The sequence below is a fragment of the Hyperolius riggenbachi genome, chromosome 5, assembly GCF_040937935.1.
Source record: "Hyperolius riggenbachi isolate aHypRig1 chromosome 5, aHypRig1.pri, whole genome shotgun sequence".
Lineage (NCBI taxonomy): Eukaryota > Metazoa > Chordata > Amphibia > Anura > Hyperoliidae > Hyperolius > Hyperolius riggenbachi.
In genome coordinates, this window is record NC_090650.1 from 189,363,629 (window position 1) to 189,390,895 (window position 27,267).

General features: G+C 46.8%; 1 protein-coding gene across 4 annotated transcripts in view; it reads right to left on the reverse strand.

Moving 5' to 3' along the window:
* The window catches only part of ADCY1 (adenylate cyclase 1), a 643,071-nt gene that overhangs the window by 328,223 nt on the left and 287,581 nt on the right, over positions 1–27,267 (reverse strand). For 3 of the 4 annotated variants that reach the window (XM_068236507.1, XM_068236508.1, XM_068236506.1), the window contains exon 4: positions 8,693–8,804. The exons of the other annotated variant lie outside the window; for it this stretch is intronic. In XM_068236507.1, the coding sequence (XP_068092608.1) occupies positions 8,693–8,804 (112 nt within the window). The remainder of the gene's footprint in view (positions 1–8,692; positions 8,805–27,267) is intronic. 4 annotated transcript variants of the gene reach the window in all.

Below are 27,267 nucleotides of genomic sequence, written 5' to 3' on the forward strand. Positions count from 1 at the left end.
CCAGATCCGGTTTGGATATCCGAAATCGACCTGTTAGATATCCGCGTGAACGCGGATATCCGGACGCATTATCTGCGGATATCCGACCTATTCGGATATCTGGATAGAAAAAACGGAAGTGCCCTTTAAATGGCTTTAAAAGCATTTTGGAAGGTGAGAAATACCTCCACCCTCCTCCTCCTCCTAACTGTTCATGGATCTTGTCTTCCAGGGATTTGTAGGATGTCAAAAGCAAGCTCACATACATTGGCCAGGAATCTAACTCAGGTCAACTGCTTGGAAGGCAGCTATGCTCACCACTATACCACCAACATTGCAGGCTGAAGTCAGCCAGTTCACTCATCTCTTAAACTACAAGAAAGGCCCAGGAGTACTCTTAGCTACCGTAATATCTATGTTATGGCAGGGCCCTTATTACAATTTCTTACAGGGCTATGGAAACTGTTTTGCCCATGCGATAAAGCGAGGTGGAAAAAGGAAATCATGCCTAGCAGAGGATGGTTTCGATCCATCAACCTCTGGGTTGTGGGCTCAGCACGCTTCCGCTGTACCACTCTGCTGCCACACAGTGAATGCTTCGTTGTAGAAAAAAGTGGCGTTAAACTTCTTGGAGCAGACTTACTTCCTCCCTCCAAAAGACACACATACATCCCCATAAAATCATGTAGCGGCAACTGCATGCACAGTCTCTCTGGTGCAATTGGTTAGCGCATTTGGCTGTTAACCATTCTCTTCGGACAACTGTTGAACACAAAAGGCAAGGCCATCCCAGGGTTGGTGGGCTTGAACCACCAACCTTTCGGTTAACAGCCAAATGCGCTAACCAATTGCACCACAGAGACTGTGCATGCAGTTGCTGCTAAATGATTTTATGGGGATGTATGTGTGTCTTTTGGAGGGAGGAAGTAAGTCTGCTCCAAGAATTTTAACGACACTTTTTCCTACAATGAAGTATTCACTGTGTGGCAGCAGAGTGGTGCAGTGGAAGTGTGCTGGGCCCATAACCCAGAGGTCAATGGATCAAAACCATCCTCTGCTAGGCATGAATTCCTTTTTCCACCTCACTTTATCGCATGGGCAAAACGGTTTCCACAGCCCTGTAAGAAAGTGTAATAAGGGCCCTGCCGTAACATAGATATTACGGTAGCTAAGACTACTCCTGGGCCTTTCTTGTAGTTGAAGAGATGAGTGAACTGGCTGGCTTCAGCCTGTAACGTTGGTGGTATAGTGGTGAGCATAGCTGCCTTCCAAGCAGTTGACCTGGCTTTGATTCCCGGCCAATGTATGTAAGCTGGCTTTTGACATCCTACAAATCCCTGGAAGACAAGATCCATGAACGAGGAGGAGGGAGAAGGAGGAGGGTTTTTATCTTTGTAATCGGTTTCGGATCCGGATATCTGCAATATCTGCGGATATCCGGATTATGCGTCCAAATATCCGCAGATAGCTATCCGGATATTTTAAAAAATCCGGAATCTGAATCGGATAGTGTATGAAAGTTTGGATATCCAGGTTACCCGGATATCCGGAATCCGGATGAACATCCCTGCCTGTAAGTAGGCCACAAAGCATCTGTCCTTTAGTTACAATAAATTATTAGAAAAATGTAGTCTGTCTCTGTGAAAACATTCTTAAAAGTGCACACTGACACAGAGACCCTGATTCTGACTTCCTCAAGGTGGCCATTGATAATACAATCTTGGTTGTACAATCTTACCACTTCTATATAATATGAGGGATAACTACAGTCAGGGCAGGGCGTAACTACAAATCATGGGGGCCCCCAGCAAAATTTTGAAGGGGCCTCCCAATGTTCACACCCTTTCCCTTCACCCTTTCTGCCCCGGTGACACTCACAGCCCAGGGGCCTATTTTGCAAGTGTCATAAAATAAGTGTGGCCATCATCATTTACACACCTAAAACAAGTGCAGCCATAAAAATACCTGATCTAAAGGATTGACTCCCTTTATTGGAGAAAGGGAAGGTTAGCAACTGCTCACAGCTGTGGGCCCCTCTACAGTTACAAGGGTTGCTCCCCTGTAGTTAAGCCCCTGCCTACAGAATCCATTCAAAATATATTCACTCTGGTTATACTTCCACTACATGGATTTGGTAAGATTGGACAATCCAGATTGTATCATTGATGGGCACCTTTACTTAGAAAGTCACTAACCTCAGACATGCATTTTAGTCAGTTTTGAACTACATTCTTCCATACTTTGTTCAAGTTAATATGCTTCACTTCGGAGTAAACCAAGGATCAGGAGGTTAGCCACGGGCCAGCAAACTGATTAGCAATGGAAGCTTTCCTGTTTCTAACCTTACGGGTTCTACATATGGACAAAAAACAAATACAGATCATCTCCTTATACAGGATACCTGCTTGGAGCTTCCTTCTGTTTAGCATCTGCATTTAATGTCTATGTTATTAGAAGTTACAACATAAACAAAGCAAAAGTACACAAGGCAATGAAGGGTTGTTTCAAATGAGATGGGCTCTCATGCTGATTATTGCTGAATGTGTTGTGCAGTCTACATTAACCACTTCCCGACCGCCTAACGCACAGGGGCGGCCGGGAAGTGGAGCCCTTAAGGACCGGCTCACCCACAGAGGCGGCGGTCCTTGTAAGGGCATGGGCGGAGCGATCGCGTCATCCGTGACGCGATCCTCTGCCAGCGCCTGTCACCGCTCGCCCGCCGCAACATCCCGCCGGCTATACGGAAGCGCCGACGGGATGTTAACCCCACGATCGCCGCATACAAAGTGTATAATACACTTTGTAATGTTTACAAAGTGTATTATACAGGCTGCCTCCTGCCCTGGTGGTCCCAGTGTCCGAGGGACCACCAGGGCAGGCTGCAGCCACCCTAGTCTGCACCCAAGCACACTGATTTCTCCCTCCCCTGCACCAGATTGCCCACAGCACCCCTCAGATCCCCCTCTGCCCACCCCCCAGACCCCTGTTTGCACCCAATCACCCCCCTAATCACCCATCAATCACTCCCTGTCACTATCTGTCAACGCTATTTTTTTTTTATCTCCCCCCCTGCCCACTGCCCCCTCCTGATCACCCCACCCCTCAGATTCTCCCCAGACCCCCCCCCCTGTGTACTGTATGCATCTATCCCCCCTGATCACCTGTCAATCACCTGTCAATCACTTGTCAATCACCCATCAATCACCCCCTGTCACTGCCACCCATCAATCAGCCCCTAACCTGCCCCTTGCGGGCAATCTGATCACCCACCCACACCAATAGATTGCCCGCAGATCCGACATCAGATCACCACCCAAACGCAGTGTTTACATCTATTCTCTCCTCTAAACACCCACTAATTACCCATCAATCACCCATCAATCACCCCCTATCACCACCTGTCACTGTTACCCATCAGATCAGACCCTAATCTGCCCCTTGCGGGCACCCAATCACCCGCCTACACGCTCAGATTGCTCTCAGACCCCCCCTTATCAATTCACCAGTGCAATATTTACATCTGTTCTTCCCTGTAATAACCCACTGATCACCTGTCAATCACCTGTCAATCACCCCCTGTCACTGCCACCCATCAATCAGCCCCTAACCTGCCCCTTGCGGGCAATCTGATCACCCACCCACACCAATAGATCGCCCGCAGATCCGACATCAGAGCACCACCCAAACGCAGTGTTTACATCTATTCTCTCCTCTAAACACCCACTAATTACCCATCAATCACCCCCTATCACCACCTGTCACTGTTACCCATCAGATCAGACCCTAATCTGCCCCTTGCGGGCACCCAATCACCCGCCTACACGCTCATATTGCCCTCAGACCCCCCCTTATCAATTCGCCAGGGCATTATTTACATCTGTCCTTCCCTGTAATAACCCACTGATCACCTGTCAATCACCCATCAATCACCCCCTGTCACTGCCACCCATCAATCACCCCCTGTCACTGCCACCCATAAATCAGCCCCTAACCTGCCCCTTGCGGGCAATCTGATCACCCACCCACACCAATAGATCGCCCGCAGATCCGACATCAGATCACCACCCAAGCGCAGTGTTTACATCTATTCTCTCCTCTAAACACCCACTAATTACCCATCAATCACCCCCTATCACCACCTGTCACTGTTATCCATCAGATCAGACCCTAATCTGCCCCTTGCGGGCACCCAATCAACCGCCTACACGCTCAGATTGCCCTCAGACCCCCCCTTATCAATTCGCCAGTGCATTAGTTACATCTGTTCTTCCCTGTAATAACCCACTGATCACCTGTCAATCACCCATCAATCACCCCCTGTCACTGCCACCCATCAATCACCCCCCCCAGATTAGACCCCTATCTGCCCCTAGGGCACTCAATCACCCGCCCACACCCTCAGAATGCCCTCAGGCCCCAGCCCTGATCATCTCGCCAGTGCATTGCTTGCATCTATTCCCCCCTCTAATCACACCTTGAGACACCCATCAATCACCTAAATGGGGTCATTAGTGGGGTTCCTATACTGCCCTGGCATTTTAGGGGCCCTAAACCGTGAGGAGTAGTAGTCTTGAAACAAAAATGACCTGTGAAATCCTAAAGGTACTCATTGGACTTTGGGCCCCTTAGCGCAGTTAGGGTGCAAAAAAGTGCCAATCATGTGGTATCGCCGTACTCGGGAGAAGTAGTATAATGTGTTTTGGGGTGTATTTTTACACATACCCATGCTGAGTGGGAGAAAGATCTCTGTAAATGGACAATTGTGTGTAAAAAAAATTAAAAAATTGTCATTTACAGAGATATTTCTCCCACCCAGCATGGGTATGTGTAAAAATACACCCCAAAACACATTATACTACTTCTCCTGAGTACGGCAATACCACATGTATGGCACTTTTTTGCAGCCTAACTGCGCTAAGGGGCCCAAAGTCCAATGAGCACCTTTAGGCTTTACATGGGTGCTTACAAATTAGCACCCCCCAAAATGCGAGGACAGTAAACACCCCCCACAAATGACCCCATTTTGGAAAGTAGACACTTCAAGGTATTCAGAGAGGGGCATGGTGAGTCCGTGGCAGATTTCATTTTTTTTTGTCGCAAGTTAGAAGAAATGGAAACTTTTTTTTTGTTGTTGTCACAAAGTGTCATTTTCCGCTTACTTGTGACAAAAAATAATATCTTCTATGAACTCACTATGCCTCTCAGTGAATACTTTGGGATGTCTTCTTTCCAAAATGGGGTCATTTGGGGGGCATTTATACTATCCTGGAATTCTAGCCCCTCATGAAACATGACAGGGGGTCAGAAAAGTCATAGATGCTTGAAAATGGGAAAATTCACTTTTTGCACCATAGTTTGTAAACGCTATAACTTTTACCCAAACCAATAAATATACACTGAATGGGTTTTTTTTTATCCAAAACATGTTTGTCCACATTTTTCGCGCTGCATGTATACAGAAATTTTACTTTATTTGAAAAATGTCAGCACAGAAATTTAAAAAAAATCATTTTTTGCCAAAATTCATGTCTTTTTTGATGAATATAATAAAAAGTAAAAATTGCAGGAGCAATCAAATAGCACCAAAAGAAAGCTTTATTAGTGACAAGAAAAGGAGCCAAAATTCATTTAGGTGGTAGGTTGTATGAGCGAGCAATTAACCGTGAAAGCTGCAGTGGTCTGAATGGAAAAAAAGTGGCCGGTCCTTAAAGGGGTTCTTCCGCGAATGAGGAAAAAAAATCAAAATGGTTTATGCATAATCTATTAAAAATCCTTCTAAAATAGTGTGAAAAGTTTTTTTAAAAAATGAATGGTTTCACCAATACAACATGTAATGTATACAGTGACGGCTGATGGGACTGTGAGGCTAATCCATTTGTTAGGGGTGTTTTTTTTGTTACTGTCATTTCACAAGCTGCTCCCTACCTAGTTTTTATTGCTGTAATGCAGGGCTATGATGAAGTGCTGTGGAATGGCAGTTACAGCTGTTAAAATAACGGCTGTGCTGCTCTGTAGTTTCTGCTTGTACTTCCTTACAGAGCTGACCCCCCTCCCCCGCCTCTCCCTGTAGGCAGAGGTCGGGCAGCTCTTCGGAGCAAATCATGTGTTTACCTCGTTGCCCGGCAAATAGACTTCAGCGTCTGTGCAGAGGACTTCCTATCCTCTGCACGGCAAGTTAGCTGCCTGAGCTACAGTTCATTGTTACACAGTGAGTCAGCACTCATGCCATCTGTTAATTTAGCTGCAAGGAGAAGCACACTGTGTAACAATGAACTGTAGCTCAGGCAGCTAACTTGCCGTGCAATGGATAGGAAGTCCTCTGCACAGACGCTGAAGTCTGGTTGCCGGGCAACGAGGTAAACACGTGATTTGCGCCGAAGAGCTGCCCTACCTCTGCCTACAGGGAGAGGCGGGGGGAGGGGGGGTCAGCTCTGTGAGGAAGTACAAGCAGAAACTACAGAGCAGCACAGCCGTTATTTTAACAGCTGTAACTGCCATTCCACAGCACTTCATCATAGCCCTGCATTACAGCAATGAAAACTAGGTAGGGAGCAGCTTGTGAAATGACAGTAACAAAAAAAACACCCCTAACAAATGGATTAGCCTCACAGTCCCATCAGCCGTCACTGTATACATTACATGTTGTATTGGTGAAACCATTCATTTTTTTGAAAAACTTTTCACACTATTTTAGAAGGATTTTTAATAGAACATGCATAAACCATTTAGATTTTTTTTCCTCATTCGCGGAAGAACCCCTTTAAGGGGTAGAAAACCCTAGGTCCTCAAGTGGTTAAATGTGAAGAATAGAGATGGCCAGAACTACTGTTCGCCAGCGCACAGTTCCTGTTTGACTCCTCACTCCAGAGCCACCAGGCATGCCAGCATGACAGGCATTTTACACTCTGCCTGTGTGCTGTGAGAAGCAGATTAGGGAAAGAGCTGTGCTGCTGATAGGGAGAGCAGAAATTATGCCTCTGTTCTGTGTCCCCAGAGGAGTTTATTGCTGCTAGTACAGAATCCTGATGATCCAAGAGCCCTTCTATGGGCTGGCACATTTTTATCTTGTTTTTTACTGTTGCTATTGCTGTGCTGTTTGTGTCCACTCTGCAGAGCACAGACAGGTGTTAAGACTCATTTATATGAGTCTTGGTGTTCACACTATGTCTACGCACCTTTTTCTGGAGTATATCTCTGTGAGGTGCTGGGATTTATTCTTTGCATTATGTTAATCTTGCTAATGTATGTTTATTTATGTGGTTGTTTTTTTTATAGATAGTGCTTTGTGCTATGGGCCTGATGAAGGGCTTTGTGCCCGAAATGAGCGAGTTGTTGCCTCATTTGTATTGCACTAAGTCTACACTAGCTTTTTTTGCTGTTATATTCCTGTTTTGGAAGATATTGTATGTCCATAAGGAGCTTCTTACAGAGAGATTTTGTGGAACTTTTTTTGTGTATCCATGTCAATAAATAATTTTTGATATTTTTGTACCAAAAGACTTTGCATGAACTATTTATGGTCGACTCTGCAGAGCACCTCAGCGGATGTAAGAGACAGGTGTACACAGTACTGCCAGCATTGTGTAAAGTGAAGTATCACTCATTTAGATCATAAGGCATAAGCACTACTACTACTATACTGACCCCTCACCTATCGTGTTCACTTTTGGCCTGCCTGTATAAAGACGCACTGTCAGGGGCCCCCTATATCATGTGTTATTGTAGAATACAGCAGAATGCTACCTGTCAGTTGTCACCTGAGGGAAGTGCCACTCATTTATACCATAAGTACTACTACTGCTGTACTGACCCCTCACCTATCTTATTCACTTCTGGTCTGCCTGTATAAAGCCGCACTGCCGGGGGTCCCCTATATCGTGTGTTAATTATAGAATACAGCAGAATGCTATCTGTCATGTAAGCTGTCACCTGAGTGAAGTGCCACTCATTTACACCATAAGCACTACTACTACTGTACTACTGTACTGTACTACTACTACTACTGTATTATTGTGTTGGCACACCCAAGACTAAATGAAAAGAGAAGGAGGAGAGCGCCGGCACTGCTGTCATACACTTTATTCAGTAACCATTGCGAAATACAATACAAAAGTATCCATATAAAAAATAGGCAACACATACCATGGATGACTGTGAATGGTGCGGTGGGTGCAGGGGGTGAAGAGCCTTATGGCCGTTTCGCGCGTTTGTGCTTCTACGGAGGCTGATAAGACTATATGGTCGTTTCTTAATTGTGATCAGACTAAATTCGATGGCCTGCATACGTTTTGGCAAACACACTTTTTTATGATCACCTCAGGAGATCAATAAAGCTTACTGGGCCAACACTGGGCCCACACTGCAGAGTCAGTGTTTTTTTGGTTACTTAACTGTCGTTAAACTACCTCAGACTTTTAAGTGTGTTATACTGGGGAAATCATGCTTAGACCTGTGGTTGGGATATGACAGTAAACAGAGAAACTATGACTGGATGTGGTACGTGTGGCAAATAATGGTAACAATGAATATATTATGAAATATTGGATTTTACAAGGTTAGGGATCTGTTGTATAAGGCACCAGGTCATATTTGCCAATGTTTATCTTGCCAAGGAGTAGAATCACATTCAATGCATTTCTATGTTGTGAAAGAAGCCTTAATTTGAAATGACAAAATGAACAAAATAAAATGACAAGAGAAATGTGAACCTTACTGTTGCCAATTCATCAAACTTTCCAAAGAGTTCGTTTAACAGCTTTACGAGCTCTTGTGCTGTACATTGGGATGCCAAGCTTGTAAAGCCGACAATGTCTGCAAATAATATGCTGGAAAAGAAGAAGAAGAAGTAAAATTAGAATGTTTATAGCATATCAGATAAATTACATGCCTGTTACCTATGCAGCCTTTCCTTTTCTGACACACCACATTAAGATTAATGTGGCCATCATCACCTTTTAAGGATTAATTAATTAATGAATTTCAAGCTTATGAAGGAATACGAATAGGCTCACCTTGGAAAATTAAATATGGGATAAGTAGATATTGACTATAATATACTGTATACTGGTCAATACATTAGTATACCTAATATTGCGTTTTATTGATCCTGTAATATAACCCTTTGTCTATGCTTTGCACGCTGTGCAAAATGGAATTAAAAACAGTGTGATGGTCTGAAGATCATTTAAATCCTATTTTTAATAAAAAAGACAAAATATTATCGAATGTAATATTGGATAATTTGTATTTTTCATGAACATTTTTTGCTCGTCTTGAATTAAGGATGATTAATAAGATGCTAATTTTCTGAGTTTACAGAAATTTTATTGCAACCTGCAAGCAGTTTTGAAATGAGACTACTCAAGCTGGCAGCTAATTTTTTTGTCTTATTTCGAGATGCATGCAATCACAACAAACTTGCAATTAACTCTGAAAATGTACATTTCATTGATAATTTCTATATTGGATATTATTCTAGCAACTGTTATGCTTACTGGGATTCACAGAGATCCAGCAGCATTTTTGTCCTCTGCTGGTCCCCACTTATTCTACGTCACCGGACACAATCATTATAAGCATGCATGTACAAGGCCCCAGTTATCCTGATGGAGGATTGATGCAGGCATGGCTACAGCACTGACAGCAAAGCCAGGGTTGTTAAAACCTGGCTTAACAACACTCTGTACTGTTTGCTTTCACAGCTCCTATGTGGTTGTCACATTGTTCCTAGTACCCAGTCTCCCTGGACTGCTCTAGTTTTTCTTGTACCGTGTTTGTCCTTGTACAGCCTGCCTTTCAGTCTTGTTACCCTGTCCAGCCTCATTGACAATAGAAAAACCGGCACCATCCAAAGTTGCTCTTTTAGTATTTATTGCACATGTGTCATGGAATAAATACAACGTTTCGGAGTAACATACTCCTTTCTCAAGTTCATGACATATTGCATTCATGTTACAAAACAGTTCTTATATACAGCCTATGTCTAAGTGCAGCCAATCAGCACACTGCACAAAGTATCCAATAAGCGCTCCTCTACGAGCGCAGACATGATGGAAAACTGTAGACTGACATTAGGAACCAATCACTGAAGAAAACTACCTCACGTGATCGCAGGACAGGACGGGGCAGGTATAGATAGGCACCTCCTCTAATGACGAGGGAGCGCCCTTCCTCTGCCCGACGTCATAATGCCCACCCCCACCTGGTACGGACCAGATGGGAGACAGGCTTGCCAGACGTCATGGCCAGACACACCTCCCGGCCACGGCGTCAGCCTATGGACACCACGCCGACAAGAGGAATGTACGCTGGCCACGCCCATGCACCAACGCTGCCCACACTCCCCGTTGCCATGGCGACCACCACACAAACAGCGCGATGTAAACATCACCCCGTAGTGCGCCGGTCATCACCGACACGGAGAGGGCGACAGCGCGGTCGTCACATTCAATAACAGACAACAGTGTGCACGACAACAAGTTTGAAGTTTTTACCCTGTCCAGCCTGCAATGTAATTTCTGCACTTTAGAGATAAAAACACTTTAGAGATAAAAACACGACTCTGGGTCAACTACGTAATTTTTGGTGGGACTTTTGCCATGGATTCCCCTCCAGCATGCCACGGTCCAATTGTTAGGCCCCTTGAAACAACTTTTCCATCACTTTTGTGGCCAGAAACAGTCCCTATAGTTTTAAAAATAGACTGCCCATTGAAGTCTATGGCTATTCACGAACGTTTGTGGCAAATTTGCAAAATGCTATGTTCGCAACATCACTAGTGAAGAACCAAACAGGTCCTAAATTCCCCCGAAACTTAAATAGGGGCCTTGGCAGTAACAAAACAGTTGGAGTGTCTCATAACTAATTATGTTAATTGGCAGCAGGTCAGTATCATGACTGGTTATGAAAAGACTAAAACAGAGAGTAAATAGTGCAGCAATGTAAAAATTCTATTCCTTACAAAGAATGGATGGAGTTCATCAACTACATTTCTTAATATCATTAAAAGATTATGAGAATGTTTGTCAAAGGTACAAGGGTGACAGTTTATGCTGGATAGCTATGATCTTCAGTCCCTCAGGTGGCACTGCATAAAAACAAACAAGATCCACCATGTTTTGTGAATGAAATAGGATTTTGGAAGATGCTTCAGGCACTGAGGCTGGAGTGCAAATGCTGTTAGGCACAGGACATGGTGAGTAAAAGTGGGCTTTATGCAATGCTATTACTTTATTTTACAGGTATTTATGCATATGTGAAAGTGTATATGTAGTGGAGCAGAGCTTTTACTTTACTATACAGTATATGCAAGTATGTAAGTATGAATATATACTCAAGTACAGGGCCGGATTTCTACTTTTTACTGCCCAAGGCCCACTGTCACCAGCCGCCCCCTGACCAAGAGTATCTTAACAACTGGTCCAGTGCTGGGACCCTCTGAACATATTCACTGCTGCTTGGGGCCCTCTTCTTCCTCAAGGCTGCACTTCCCTCTGTGTACAAGCCCCATTATATTGGTCAGACTTGAGTATGATTTGTACATGCCCAGAAGCACAAAGCCACTTGCTTCGTGCTACTGGGCATGTACCTGCACATACACATTACGGTTGCGCTTGTAAATGCGGATCAGAATCAGAATCATTTTATTTTCGGCAAGTAAATTTGCACCTACAAGGAATTTGTCTTGGCAGTTGCTTAACAAACACAAACAAAGACAATACAAGGACAGACAGTGTGAATATTACAAGTCAAGGACATTATGCAAGTATAGTGGCAGTAAGCAATGTGAGAATTGTTCATTTTCAGTTCTGTGCTGATTACTTTCAAGTCCTAGCAGCTTTATCGTGGTTCAGCATTATGGCCTAGTGCACACCGAGCGGTTTTTGGAGCGATCCGCCGGCCGCATCCGCCTGTAAAAACACTTGGCTAATGTATTGCAATGGGATGGTGCACACCGGCGGTTTGAAGTTTTTGCCCAGCCGCAAACGTGCCTCCTGCTGCACGTTTGCGGTTTGCAGAAGTGTTTCGTCCTCACTGTAAAGTATAGGAAAAGCTCAAACTGCTCTGCAAAACGCTACTTCAGATCGGTTTGCCAGGCGTTTTTGTTACAGAAGCTGCTCAGTAACAGCTTTTACTGTAACAATATGTGTAATCTGCTACACAAAAACGCACCCAAAACCGCTAGGTATGTTTAGAAAACCTCTCTAAACATGCCTAGAATCGCTCTGAAATCAGCTCCCAAAACCGCTAGCATATTGCGGATCTGCTAGCAGTTTTGGTGTGCACTGGGCCTAAGTATGTCTACTGCTTGAGGAAAAAAGCTGTTCGGCCCAGTGCACACCGAGCGGATCCACTGGCTGCATCCGCCTGAAAATCCGCTTGGCTAATGTAATTGAATGGGCTGGTGCACACCGGCGGTTTGAGGTTTTTAGCAAACCGCAAACGTGCCTCATGCTGCACGTTTGCGGTTTGCAAAAAACCTCAAACCGCCGGTGTGCACCAGCCCATTCAAATACAATAACCACGTTGATTAACAGGCGGATGCGGCCGACGGATTGCATTCAAATCCGCTCGGAAATCAGCTCCCAAAACTGCTAGCATATTGCGGATTCAAATCCGCTCGGTGTGCACTGCGCCTTTTTCTCGTACTCCGAACCCAAAACCACTAGCGTTTTGTGGATCTGCTAGCGGTTTTGGTGTGCACTGGACCTTCCTGTTCCTGGAAGTTTTGGTAGCGTAATGGTTAAGGGCTCTGCCTCTAACACAGGAGACCAAGGTTTGAATCTCAGCTCTGCCTGTTGAGTAAGCCAGCACCTATTCAGTAAGGAGTTATTTGGGCGAGACTTCCTAACACTGCTACTGCCTACTGAGTGCGCTCTAGTGGCTGCCTCGCAAGCGCTTTGAGTCTGACAGGAGAAAAGCGCTATACAAAAAAAGGAATTATTATTATTACACACTCCGTATAGGAAATCTAATGATCTTCTCTCCCATGGACTATGGGGAACTGGAAGAAGCCCCAGGTAAGAAAAATGCATAGTTTTAAACACAGCTCAGGAGTACTTTAAAGAGAACCAGAGATTACATATAGTGCTGTATTTTTACTTACCAGGGCTTCCTCCGGCCTCATAAGCATGGCTGTGTCCCTTGCCATCCTCCTACGATGTCCCGTTCAGCCGTGGTGAGCACCGGTAAGCGGCTCAGTGACGTCAGCTGCAGACTTTCTGCGCATGCACGGACCTTCTGCGCAAGCGCAGAAGGCTCCGGCTTACGTCAGTCAGATTGAGACCGACAGACGCCGAGACGGGAATTAACTGCGGCAGAACGGCGGCACTGAGTAGGATGGCGAGGGACACAGCCATGCTTATGGGGTGGAGGAAGCCCTGGGTAATTAAAAATACAGCACTATATGTGATCTCTGGTTCTCTTTAAAGAATAAAAAAAAACCACCACACAATTTCAGAAAATTCCCAAAAAAACTAAGCAAAAACTAAACAGGAGTTACACATACTTGGGGCTTCTTCCCGCAGCAGGGGTGGGATACTACTTCTTGCTCCTCAGTTCCATTAGACTCCTCTCTGTTTGCTATAGCCACACTTAAAAAGTTGCAACTGGCATGCAATCTCCTCCATTATGCTTCCAAGCGGCAAGACAACCGTGGTCCGGAGCATTCTGCACATGGGTAGTTTCGAAATAATCCAAATCGCACAAACACAGAACCTCACTGGCCGTCCCTGCTGTGCACAGTCACTGGGGAGCATGGTTGAGGAGGTGCTGTGTACATAGAGCTACATACACACGGGGGACATGAGACCAGGGAGCGACAGCTCCCTGCAGCGACAGCGATCCACACGTCTCGCCAGAAAGGCAGAGACACGGCAGAAGCTGTCTGTGAATGGAGCATCCCTGGCCGGATGCTCCATTCACTCGCGTAGGTCTCCTGTCGCTAGTCCGCCTACAGACGCGGACTAGCGACAGTTGCGGCGACAGCTCTAAGTAGCGACCTGTCGCCGCAACACGCGCATGCCACGTGGTTGCGGCGACAGCTGTAGCCCGTGTGTCAGAGTCTTAGGACATGCATGTACCACAGATGACTGTGCCCAGTTGCAGCTTCTTAAGAGAGGTGACAGCTATATGACAGAGAGGAGTCCTAAGGAACTGAGGTGCAAGAAGGGGGGGGGGGGGGGGGGCTGGCAGAAACCCCAGAAATGTCCTGTTTGTGCTGTTTTTAGCTTTACATCTTGTTTAAAACACATACAGTACTTCATCTTCATTACCTTACATTGTTCTGGGTCCCCTCCTCCACACTGAATCACAACATGCTTTCTCACTCTCTGTGTCACACCAGGACCCGGCAGCTGTACAATTCCTTTGTTATTATTATTATTTATTGTATTTATAAAGCGCCAACATATTACGCAGCGCTTTGTTATATCTGATCCTGCTTTATCTCTAGTTCAGTCATGTGGAAAACGGGAGGAAATGAGCCCCCTTACACCTTCGTGTCTGCTGACACTTGCATGCTTCAAATTGCCAGGGGACAGTGAGTGCACACAAGCAAGGGGGAGGAAGCGGGGGCGGGGCAGCCTCACCATTTGACTTCTATTAGAGAATGACAGCGGGCAGGACTGCAGTGATGCAGCCGCTGCTCCTGTCGCACACAAAATAGTAAAGCTGTCCCTGTCTGTAACTGCTGCTGCTGCACACAGAGACATGTTACTGTGTGCAGAGCAAAGCAGGAGGCGGCTGCAGACAAACAAGGCACTCGCAATACTTTACTATGGGGAATAGTGTCGGTGGCTGTGGACCCTGGTTGGCAGGTTGACTGCTTAGTTTTTCAACCCGCCCCTTCCTTGGCTACGCCCTAGGCACGTGCCTCCCAAGCCTTCCCACAAATCCGGCCCTGCTCAATAGAGATGGGAAGTTCGGATCTTTTCAATGATCCGGATGATTTGAATCGGATCATTGAAAAGATCCGGATCTTTGATCCGAATCTCGGATCATTTTACTACCGAAGCATTCGGGGGTGAAATGAATAGCAGGACAGGTATTTCCCTGCTGTGGACAGGAGAAGGGGAGGGGGGTGGACACACAGAGAAGGGGAGAAGATGGACAGAGGGCAGGGAGTGGACAGAGAAGGGAGGAGGGACGAGCAGAGAGCAGAAATGTTTGTTTACACACAATACCCACATGCTGCAATCATATGCTTTACATGTATTTCACCTATATGCTCATCTGTGTACTTTGAATGCAAACGTCGCACAGTGAAAGAAAGCATTCCCCAAAGCATTCCCAGAAGTAAAGTGCAGCTGTTTAGAGCAGTGCAGGAGGATCATATTGAGCTGCAATCACAGTGCCTGCAAAGTTACTGAGCTGTGCTGAGCTGAGCCAAAAGCTTCCAATGTGTTCACTGTGCACAACTACGGAACAGACAGTCTATAATGAGCAGCACGTTATAGCCAGTATGTGTGCTCTACACATATCTGGCAGTGGCAGCCATGTCCCCTCTCTCTCATCTACCTGTCTCCCTGCAAGGCTGGCTCCCCTCCAACAGAGCGATCCATCTCAGCTCTGCTTCCAGGACCCCGCTGCCTGCTGAGAGGGGGCGTGTCGCTCCTCGCCCGCCCCTTTTGCGATCCGAATCACTAATTTTGATGATTCGGATGATTCGACTCACAAAATAGATTCAGATCAAAGATCCGAATCGTTCATGATCCGGACAACACTACTGCTCAAGTATGAATATATAACATATATTCTGGGATTTAGGTAGCTGGTGGTTATTACTTAAGAGTGTGTCTGTGTCTGTGTATGTGGTAGTGGGCTGGCGGCCATAAGTTAATAAAATGTATATATTTCTACAAGCTGAAATATTATACAAGAGTGTATGTGCAGGGGAAGTGAAGGTCAATAATGAAGTATACTATAAGAACTCTGTTTACACTTTATTCTGCAATTATGTAATTTTCATGTTCAGTTAGATGGAAGATCGTAGATATGATCTCAAACTGAACATGTATTTTGGCTCCATTTTTTACACTGACTTACCACTTTCATTGGTATCCTTATTGGGGAATCCCCTTTTAACCTGTCTGTAGTTGGGCTATATAGAGTGGTGTGTGCACTGACAATGTGCGTGTACTGGTCAGCTCAGTCAGGGGAGAGCACTCTCCATGCAGAATAGGGACACTGTGTCTGTAACTGATTTTAAAGCTTTTTAATTAAATAATGTTTGTATTTCTTTGAGTAACCATATGGCCATTGTTGATATATTTGCTGAGAAGCTGGCAGAAATTAATGGCATGTATATGTGCAAGAGGGCTAGCAGTGATTACTTTGCCCACAACTCAAGTGTATATGTGTTGGCTGACATACATTACTTACCTCTGTTTATAAATGTAGTGATCTGTGTTTCTAAATGTAGTAACCACCAGCATAAAAAGAGGAATCCACAGTAACAATCGCTGCACACTATGTCACAGCTAGAGATTGCCCGAACCTCCGATTTTCGGTTCGCGAACCGGGTTTGCAAACTTCAGCAAAAAGTTTGGTTCGCGCGAACTTCCGCGAACTGCAATAGACTTCAATGGTGTAACGATTGGTGTCAGCACGCAGAGAGAATCTGATTATTGGTGATCTGCAGTATCACCAAGAATACAGATATATACCTGATTATTGATGATCTGCAGAATCAACGATAATACAGATATATTGCTAACCTCTGGACACCTATAGGTATGTGAGTGTTTGGTGTAACAGTAGTACTTTGAGTGATGCACCTGCTGAGCAGGTGATAATAGGCAGTAAAGGAATACTGCTCTTGAGGGCACAGGAACCTTCCAGCAGCCTGAGACTCTCCAAGGGGTGGAGTCAGGCTGGAGGTAGGAAGGACCAGAGAAGGAGTGACACCTGAAGGTGGATGTCACTATCTGATCTGGAGACTATCTCTTAAGAGGAGAGATAGCTCTCGAGGTCGCACACGCATGGTCGGCAACACACGGACAGATAAAGTACAAAGACAGAAGGCTGATTCGGTATCCAAGGCAAGCAAGGTCTGGCAACGGAATATCAGATATGTGAGGTACCGAATCAGAGATCAGAGGGATAGTCAGGAAAGCAGTAAGTCATAACAGATATCAACAATGCCTAGTCTGGTGTGAGGTCCTTGGTCTCTACACCCTGGAACTAGTCTGATGAATAACAGATAGCTAACACAAGTTCCCTAGTCTGGTGTGAGGTCCGTAGTCTCTACACCCTGGAATTAGTCTGAAATATAACAGATTGATAACACAAGTTCCCTAGTCTGGGTGTGAGGTCCGTGGTCTCTACACCCTGGAACTAGTCTGAAGTATAACAGATAGATAACACAAGTTCCCTAGTCTGGGTGTGAGGTCCGTGGTCTTTACACCCTGGAACTAGTCTAAGCATAAACAGAATAACAGTACAAGTAATCTGGCTCAGTGTGAATTCCCAGGTCCACCTGGTTCAAACACACTGTTGGATCTGACTAAGGTCTGAGTGCTTCCACATAGTGTTCGCAATGGCAGACAACTTGAGACTGGCCAGCAGTAACTATATATGGAGTAGTGCTCTCCGGCACCACCCCTAATTTATCAACCAATAGTAACCTGCTCTGGAGTCAGCTGATCGGCGTGATCAGCTTATCTCTCCTTGCCCAGTATAAGAGTTCTGCCTCTCAGCGCGCGCGCGCGTATTCCTAAGCCTGTGTGCACTAACAGACTCAGTCACACCAGACACACGCTGCCGCGTGCAAACCGCCGCGCTGGACGCGGAACCAGCCGCCTTACTGTTGTTACATGCGGCGGCTTTTCTGCATTCTGCCCTGTTACCAGACGCACGCTTCCGCGTGCAAACCGCCGCATTGGACGCAGAATCAGCCGCCTCCTTAGCAGCACATGTGGCGGCTTTTCCGCGTTCTCTCACAGTACCCCCCCCCCCCCCCCCGCCCCCCGAGGAGTGGACTCCGGACATCTCCTGCCCGGCTGTTCAGGATGCAAGTTATGGAACTCCCTTTTCAACTCCTCTGCGTGCATGCGACATTCTGGCACCCAAGTTCTCTCCTCAATGCCATGCCCCTTCCAGTGCACTAAATACTGCACGGAGTTCTGCACAAGCCGGGAGTCTAGAATCTTCTCTATTTCATACTCAGGTTGGTCATCAATCAACACAGGGGGGAGGGGGAGTGGAATCCATGTGCACTGCCGGGTTGAGCAAGGACACATGGAACGATCTCACACCTCGCATGCTGGTAGGGAGAGCAATAGCATAAGTGACATCATTGATTTTCCTGGTCACTGGAAACGGACCCACAAATCTGGGACCTAACTTGGGGGACAGTTGCTTCAGAGCCAAATGTCGTGTGGACACCCAGACCAAGTCTCCTGGAAGGAATTCCCACTCTATGGAACGTCTCTTATCAGCCTGTTTCTTCTGACTCTGAAAAGCCCTCCTCAAATTTCTTTCTACCATTCCCCAAATCTGTTTTAAGGACTTCTGCCAATCCTCCAGGGCTGGAAACGGAGTGGTAGCCACTGGTAATGGGATGAACTTAGGTGACCTTCCTGTCACCACCTGGAATGGGGAAAAACCTGAGGAGCAGCTTTTCAAATTGTTGTGTGCAAATTCTGCAAATGGCAGGAATTTGACCCAGTCGGTTTGAACATCTGCCACATAACACCTCAGAAACTGTTCCAGAGACTGATTGGTTCTCTCGGTCTGGCCATTGGTCTGTGGGTGGTAGCCTGATGAAAAAGATAGCTCCATGTCTAACTGATGGCAGAATGCCCTCCAAAACTTAGAAACAAATTGGACTCCCCGATCTGACACTATATTTTCCGGAATACCATGCAGCCGGAAAATATGTTGGATGAAGAGACCGGCCAACTCCTGAGCTGAGGGGAGTCCTTTCAGAGGGACAAAATGGGCCATCTTGCTGAATCGATCGGCTACCACCCAAATGACCATCATGCCCTCAGACCTGGGGAGTTCGCCCACAAAATCCATGGACAGATGGGTCCATGGCTCACTCGGGACTGGCAATGGTTGCAATGTCCCAACAGGTGCCTGACGGGAGGGTTTGCTCCTAGCACACACTGCACATTATCTTACATACTCTTTGCAGTCAGTTGCCAATGACGGCCACCAGGCACATCTCGCAACGAGGTCCTGAGTTCTGGTGGCCCCGGGATGCCCAGCATTCTTGTGGGAATGGAACAACTGCAGTATTTGTAGACGAAAAGGCAATGGTACAAACATGATCCCCTCAGGCTTCCCCTCTGGTACATCCTGTTGGAACGGACCCAACGTTTCTGTCCAGTCCCTCCAGGTCTCAGTGGCGGCCAGAACCACTTTCTGAGGAAGAATGGTTTCTGGGTCTGAGGGCTGTGCTGTCTCGAGCTCAAAACATCTGGACAAGGCATCAGCTTTGATGTTCTTACTACCAGGGGTATACGTGATTACAAATCTGAATCTCGAGAAAAATAATGACCACTGGGCCTGTTGGGGGCTAAGTCTCTTAGCGCCCTCAATGTACTCCAAATTCTTGTGGTCAGTATAGACAGTAATGGTATGTTCTGCACCCTCTAGCCAATGTCGCCATTCCTCAAAGGCCAACTTAAAGAGACACTGAAGCGAAAAAAAAATGATGATATTATGATTTGTATGTGTAGCACAGCTAAGAAATAAAACATTAAGATCAGATACGTCAGTGTAATTGTTTCCAGTACAGGAAGAGTTGAGAAACTCCAGTTGTTATCTCTATGCAAACAAGCCATTAAGCTCTCCGACTAAGTTAGTCGTGGAGAGGGCTGTTATCTGACTTTTATTATCTCAACTGTTCCTGGACTATTTACTTTTCCTCTGCTAGAGGAGAGGTCATTACTTCACAGACTGCTCTGAAAGACTCATTTTGAATGCTGAGTGTTGTGTAATCTGCACATATTATAGAATGATGCAATGTTAGAAAAAACACTATATACCTGAAAATAAAAGTATGAGAATATTTTCTTTGCTGCTAATCTTCTAGTAATTATTCATAGTACACAACCAATTCACTATATCATATTTTTTTTCACTTTAGTGTCTCTTTAATGGCTAGAAGTTCCCTATTGCCTATATCGTAGTTCTTCTCTGCGGGTGAAAACCTACGTGAAAAATAGGCACAGGGATGTAATTTTCCCTGCAACCCAGAACGCTGAGACAGCACAGCCCCTACCCCTACCTCTGAGGCATCTACCTCCATGATGAAGGGGAAGGTGGTGTCGACATGTCTCAAAATGGGTGCAGTACAGAACAATTTCTTCAGAGTAGAGAAAGCAGCATGGGCCTCAGGGGACCAGTGATGAGTATCTGCCCCTTTCTTTGTGAGACTGGTGAGAGGTGAGATCACCATAGAGTACCCCTTTATGAACCTCCTATAGTAGTTGGCGAACCCCAGGAACCGCTGGAGAGCCTTCAGTCCCACAGGTTGGGGCCACTCCAAAACAGCGGAAACCTTTCCAGGGTCCATAGAGAGGCCAGAGGTTGAAATTATGTACCCCAGAAAGGCAACAGAGGTCACTTCGAAAATGCATTTCTCCAGCTTAGCGTACAGCATATTTTGTCTCAACTTCCGTAACACAAACTTAACATGCTATCTGTGCTCTGAGGTTGGATGAGAAGATTAGTATGTCATCTAAATATACTAAGACGAATCTGCCCAATACTTCTCTAAAGACTTCATTAATCAGCTCTTGAAAGACGGCCGGGGCATTACACAACCCGAAGGGCATCACCAGGTACTCGTAGTGCCCGTCGGGCGTGTTAAAGGCCGTCTTCCATTCATCACCGTCCCTGTTCCGCACAAGGTTGTAAGCACCCCTTAAATCCAGTTTCAAGAAAATCTTAGCATTGGTGACTTGCGTAAATAAATCGTCTATTAAAGGCAAAGGATAGCAATTTTTTACTGTAATTTTATTTAAGCCCCGATAATCAATGCATGGGCGGAGGCCTCCATCCTTCTTTTTCACAACAAAAGAACCCTGCCCCTGCCGGGGACCGAGAAGGGCGGATGAAACCTTTAGCTAAGTTATCTCGGATGTATTCCTGCATGGCCAATTTCTCTGGCCCAGATAAATTATAGAGATGACCTCTAGGGGGCATACAACTAGACCTGAGATCAATGGGGCAGTCAAAAGGACGGTGTGGAGGAAGTTTATCTGCTGACTTGGGACAAAACATGTCCGCAAATTCTGCATACTGATCTGGCAATCCTTCCATGTGAATCTTGGTCTTACCAAAGGTTACTTTCGCTAGACAATGATGATAGCAATGGGCAGACCAGCTTGTTAGCTGACCCGTAGCCCAATTGATCTGAGGTGAGTGAATTTGTAACCATGGCATGCCAAGAATGATCGTGGAGGTTGCCATTCGTAACACAAAAAATGGTAAACTTTCTTTATGCAACACCCCTATTGTGACCCCCAAGTCTGGGGTCTGGGAGAGAGGGTGGTTACTCTGCAGGGGGGAATCATCCACTGCAGTGACCCAAATCTGTTGTTTTAGTACGGAGATTGGAATCCCCAAGTTCTTAGCAAATTCATAATCCATAACATTAGCTGCTGAGCCAGAATCTATGAAGGCCTCCGTAGTCTCTGTCTTATCCTGCCAGGATATAGTACAAGGGAGAAGAACATGTTTATCATCTAGAGGTAATGACTGCGCGCCTAGGGTATTACCTCCGACTAGACCTAGGCGGCAGCGTTTCCCAACTTCTTGGGACAATTCTGCACTTTATGACCCCTCTCTGCACAGTATAGACAGAGCTGCTCTGTTTCTCTGTGTCTCCGTTCCACCCGAGACAATATCGACCGACCAATCTGCATTGGTTCCGGTGGAGGTGAAGCAGGTAAAGATGGAACAGAAGGAGACGCTGCGTAGGACAAGTATCTCACATTGTTCCTACCCCGGGTCTGTCTTTGGTATCGTAAGCGACGATCAATTCTGATGGCCAATGAAATGGCTTCATCGATGGATTTGGGTTTAGGATGACCCAACATTAACTCTGAGACCGCGTCTGACAGCCCTGACAAAAAACAGTCTAATAATGCAAATGAGCCCTATCTGGCTGAAACTGCCCATTTCCTGAATTCGGCTGCGTAATTTTCAACCGGATCTCTGCCCTGCCGCAACGTCTTGAGCTTCCGCTCTGCGGTAGAGGCAATGTCCGGGTCATCATAAATTATAGCTAAATGCCTCAACCGAGGCCAACGCGCTATCACCTGGCTGGAGATTATATGCCCAAGTCTGGGAATGTCCTGACAATAGTGTCTTGATAAATGTAATTCTCTGTGCTACAGTTCCTGAAGAACTAGGTCTCAACTCAAAGTATGATAACACTCGGTTTTTAAAGTTCCGAAAGTCAGATCTGTGGCCAGAAAACCTTTCAGGTACAGACATACGTATGTCTGTGCTAGTAGGAGATTGCACTGTATCCACAGCCGTCTGTAGGGCTTGTGTAGACCCAGACAAGGCATTGATCTGGGTCTGATGATTGTCCAGCACTGAGGTGAAATTTTCCACCGAGGTGGTGAGTGCATCAAGACGGCTGCGGAGTACGTCCATTTGAGTTTGGTCTGCTGTTCTGTAACGATTGTTGTCAGCACGCAGAGAGAATCTGATTATTGGTGATCTGCAGTATCGCCAAGAATGCAGATATATACCTGATTATTGATGATCTGCAGAATCACCGTTAATACAGATATATTGCTAACCTCTGGACACCTATAGGTATGTTTGGTGTAACAGTAGTACTTTGAGTGATGCACCTGCTGAGCAGGTGATAATAGGCAGTAAAGGAATACCGCTCTTGAGGGCACAGGAACCTTCCAGCAGCCTGAGACTCTCCAAGGTGTGGAGTCAGGCTGGAGGTAGGAAGGACCAGAGAAGGAGTGACACCTGAAGGTGGATGTCACTATCTGATCTGGAGACTATCTCTTAAGAGGAGAGATAGCTCTCGAGGTCGTGCACGCCTGGTCGGCAACACACGGACAGATAAAGTACAAAGACAGAAGGCTGATTCGGTATCCAAGGCAAGCAAGGTCTGGTAACGGAATATCAGATATGCGAGGTACCGAATCAGAGATCAGAGGGATAGTCAGGAAAGCAGTAAGTCATAACAGATATCAACAATGCCTAGTCTGGGTGTGAGGTCCTTGGTCTCTATACCCTGGAACTAGTCTGATGAATAACAGATAGCTAACACAAGTTCCCTAGTCTGGTGTGAGGTCCGTGGTCTCTACACCCTGGAACTAGTATGAAATATAACAGACTGATAACACAAGTTCCCTAGTCTGGGTGTGAGGTCCGTGGTCTCTACACCCCGGAACTAGTCTGAAGTATAACAGATTGATAACACAAGTTCCCTAGTCTGGGTGTGAGGTCCGAGGTCTCTACACCCTGGAACTAGTCTGAAGTATAACAGATAGATAACACAAGTTCCCTAGTCTGGGTGTGAGGTCCGTGGTCTCTACACCCTGGAACTAGTCTAAGCATAAACAGAATAACAGTACAAGTAATCTGGCTCAGTGTGAATTCCCAGGTCCACCTGGTTCAAACACACTGTTGGATCTGACTAAGGTCTGAGTGCTTCCACGTAGTGTTCGCAACGGCAGACAACTTGAGACTGGCCAGCAGTAACTACTGGCCAGCAGTAACTATATATGGAGTAGTGCTCTCCGGCACCACTCCTAATTGATCAACCAATAGTAACCTGCTCTGGAGTCAGCTGATAGGCGTGATCAGCTGATCTCTCCTTGAGCAGTATAAGAGTTCTGCCTCTCAGCGTGCGCGCGCGTATTCCTAAGTCTATGTGCACTAACAGACTTAGCCACACCAGACACACGCTGCCACGTGCAAACCGCCACACTGGACGCGGAACCAGCCGCCTTACTGTTACATACGGCGGCTTTTCCGCCGCATTGGACGCGGAATCAGCCGCCTCCTTAGCAGCACACACGGCGGCTTTTCCGCGTTCTCTCACAATTGGGGAGGCGAACTTTGAAAACTAGAAAAATGTATGCTGGCCAGAAAAGTGATGAAAAAGATGTTTCAAGGGGTCTAACACATAGAGAGGGGCATGGATGAGTGGGATAGACGCCAAAAGTCCCGGGGAAAAATCTGGATTTGATACAAAACAGCGTTTTAAGGGCAGAAATCACATTGAATGCTAAATTGCAGGCCTAAAGTGCTTTAAAACATCTTGCATGTGTATACATCAATCAGGGAGTGTAATTAGAGTACTGCTTCACACTGACACACCAAACTCCCTGTGTAGCACACCGCAAACCGCTGCTTGCGTAGTGACGGCCGTGCTGAACTGGTGCGCACCATGGCCAGAGTGCAGGCCATGGCGGTTTTCAAGCCCATATGGTCGCCGGGCTGTGGTAGCTCAATGATAGAACAACAGTGACTGTCCAGCTGATCAAATTTGGTCTGTACACAATGAAGCAATGACCTTATTATCTTTGGTGCGCCATCCCCCGAGACACTCATATAACCGGCGGTCGTTGCTTCATTGTGATACGCAAGCCCCTTCACCGCGGCAAGGTAATGAGCTTGAAGGGGAATGGGCACATGTACATGCCTTTTGTTTTGTTGTTGCAGCCGCAGTGCAGCCAGAAAAATTAGGCAGGCATGTACACGCACCAGAAAAATTATTATAGCGGCAAAAATTCAGGAATCCGCCTAGAGTCCTGGACCCTGTTGGTGGTGGCGCAGAAGGCACTCAAGCAGATTGCGGGCAGAGGTGTTGTGTGGGAAACGACTTAGTCTTGGGGCAGAAGGCAGCTAGTCACACGGCGTGCAGGCAGAGATGCTGTGTGTGAGGACTGACTTAGTCTTCGGGCAGGCAGTAGCCCTCTGGGATCCATGCCTCATTCATTTTGATAAAGGTGAGGTACTGAACACTTTTGTGACTTAGGCGACTTCTCTTCACAGTGACAATGCCTCCAGCTGCGCTGAAGGTCCTTTCTGACAGGACGCATGAGGGAGAGCAAGACAGAAGTTGGATGGCAAATTGGGACAGCTCTAGCCACAGGTCAAGCCTGCGTACCCAGTAGTCCAAGGGTTCATCGCTGCTCACAGTGTTTACATCCACACTTAAGGCCAGGTAGTCGGCTATCTGCCGGTCCAGGCATTGGTGGAGGGTCGATCCGGAAGCGCTAAGGTGAGGCATTGGACTAAAGAATGTCCGCATGTTCGACATCACTATGAGATCGCTGAAGCGTCCTGTCCTTGCCTGCGTGGACATGGGAGAAGGATTACTGGCAGTGGTACCTTTATTGCGTTGTGCTGTGACATCACCCTTAAACGCATTGTAAAGCATAGTTGACAGCTTGTTCTGCATGTGCTGCATCCTTTCTGCCTTCTGGTGAGTTGGTAACATGTCTGCCACTTTGTGCCTATACCGAGGGTCTAGTAGTGTGGCCACCCAGTACAGCTCATTCCCCTTGAGTTTTTTTATACGGGGGTCCTTCAACAGGCTGGACAGCATGAAAGACGCCATCTACACAAAGGTGGATCCAGACGTACTATCCATCTCCTCTTGCTCTTCCTCAGTGATGTCAGGTAAGTCCTCCTCCTCCCCCCAGCCATGAACAATACCATGGGAACGTCGAGCAGCACTGCCCCCTGCGACGCCTGCTGCAGTTGTTCTTCTGCCACCGCCTCCTCCTCCTCCAAAGAAACACCTTCCGCATCATCTGAGTCTGACTCCTCTTCCCCACATGACTCTTCCTCCTCCTCCCCCCTCTGTGCTGCCACAGGTGTTGAGGAAACATCTGATTCTGATGTAAATTGCTCCCACAACTGTTCCTGCCGTAACTGTTCCTCTTCACACTCCTCCACAGCTTCATCCGCCACTCTATGCACGGCACGCTCCAGGAAGTAAGCGTACGGGATCAAGTCGCTGATGGTGCCTTCACTGCGACTCACCAGGTTGGTCACCTCCTCAAATGGCCACATGAGCCTGCATGCATTTCGCATCAGTGTCCAGTTGTTGGGCCACAACATCCCCATCTCCCCAGATTGTGTCCTTCTACTGTAATTGTACAGGAACTGGGTAACGGCTTTCTCCTGTTCTAGCAGGCAAGAGACCATGACCAGGGTCGAATTCCAGTGAGTCGGGCTATCACATATCAAGCGTCTCACCGGCAAGTTCTTTCTCCGCTGAATGTCTGCAAAGCGTGCCATGGCCGTGTAAGACTGCCTGAAATGCCCACACAACTTCCTGCTTCAGGACATCCTCTAAGCCTGGGTACTTTGACAAAAATCTTTGAATGACTAGATTGAGCACATGTGCCATGCAGGGTACATGTGTCAGCTTTCCCAAATTCAAAGCGGAAAGGAGATTGCTGCCGTTGTCACACACCACGTTGCCGATCTCCAGCTGGTGCGGGGTCAGCCACTGATCCACCTGTTTGTTAAAAGCAGCCAGGAGAGCTGGTCCAGTGTGACTCTCCGCTTTGAGGCAAGACATGTCTAAGATGGCGTGACACCATCCTACCTGGCATGCAGCATAGGCCCTGGGGAGATGGGGCTGTGTAGCTGGAGAGGAGATCGCAGCACCAGTTGAGTTGAACTGCCACTCAGCCAAGGAGGAGGAGGAGGATGACGGTGAAGAGGATGTAGCAGGAGGAGAGGAGGTGGCAGGAGGCCTGCCTGCAAGCTGTGGAGGTGTCACAACAAGTTGGTCCGCTGCACAGCCCCGTACTCCCTGCTTGCCATCGGTCACCAGGTTGACCCAATGGGCTGTGCAAGTAATGTAGCTTGGCAGACCAGGCATCCGTGGTCAGGTGGACCCTTGACCCAACGGTGTGTGCCAGAGATGACACCACTTGCCTCTCCACTTCACGGTACAGTTTGGGTATTGCCTTTTTAGAGAAATAATTGCGGCCTGGCATCTTCCACTGCGTTGTCCCAATGGCCACAAATTTACGGAAGACCTCAGAGTCCACCAGCTGGTATGGTAACAGTTCCACCACGCCAGCTGTCAGACGCTGGGCAAGGGGGTGAAAGGCAGAAATTGACTTCTTCCGCTCAAAGATTTCCTTCACGGACACCTGGCTGCTGTGGGCAGAGGAGCAGGACCCCCTCAAGGGCAGAGGCAGAGTGGAGGAGGGTGGCTGTGAAGGTGCAAGGGAGAAAGCGGCTGAAAATGCTGCACCTGAAGGAGGAAGAGGAGGAGGAGGAGGAGGGTGGCTTTTCTTTTGTGTGCTGTTTTTGCTCAGGTGCTCT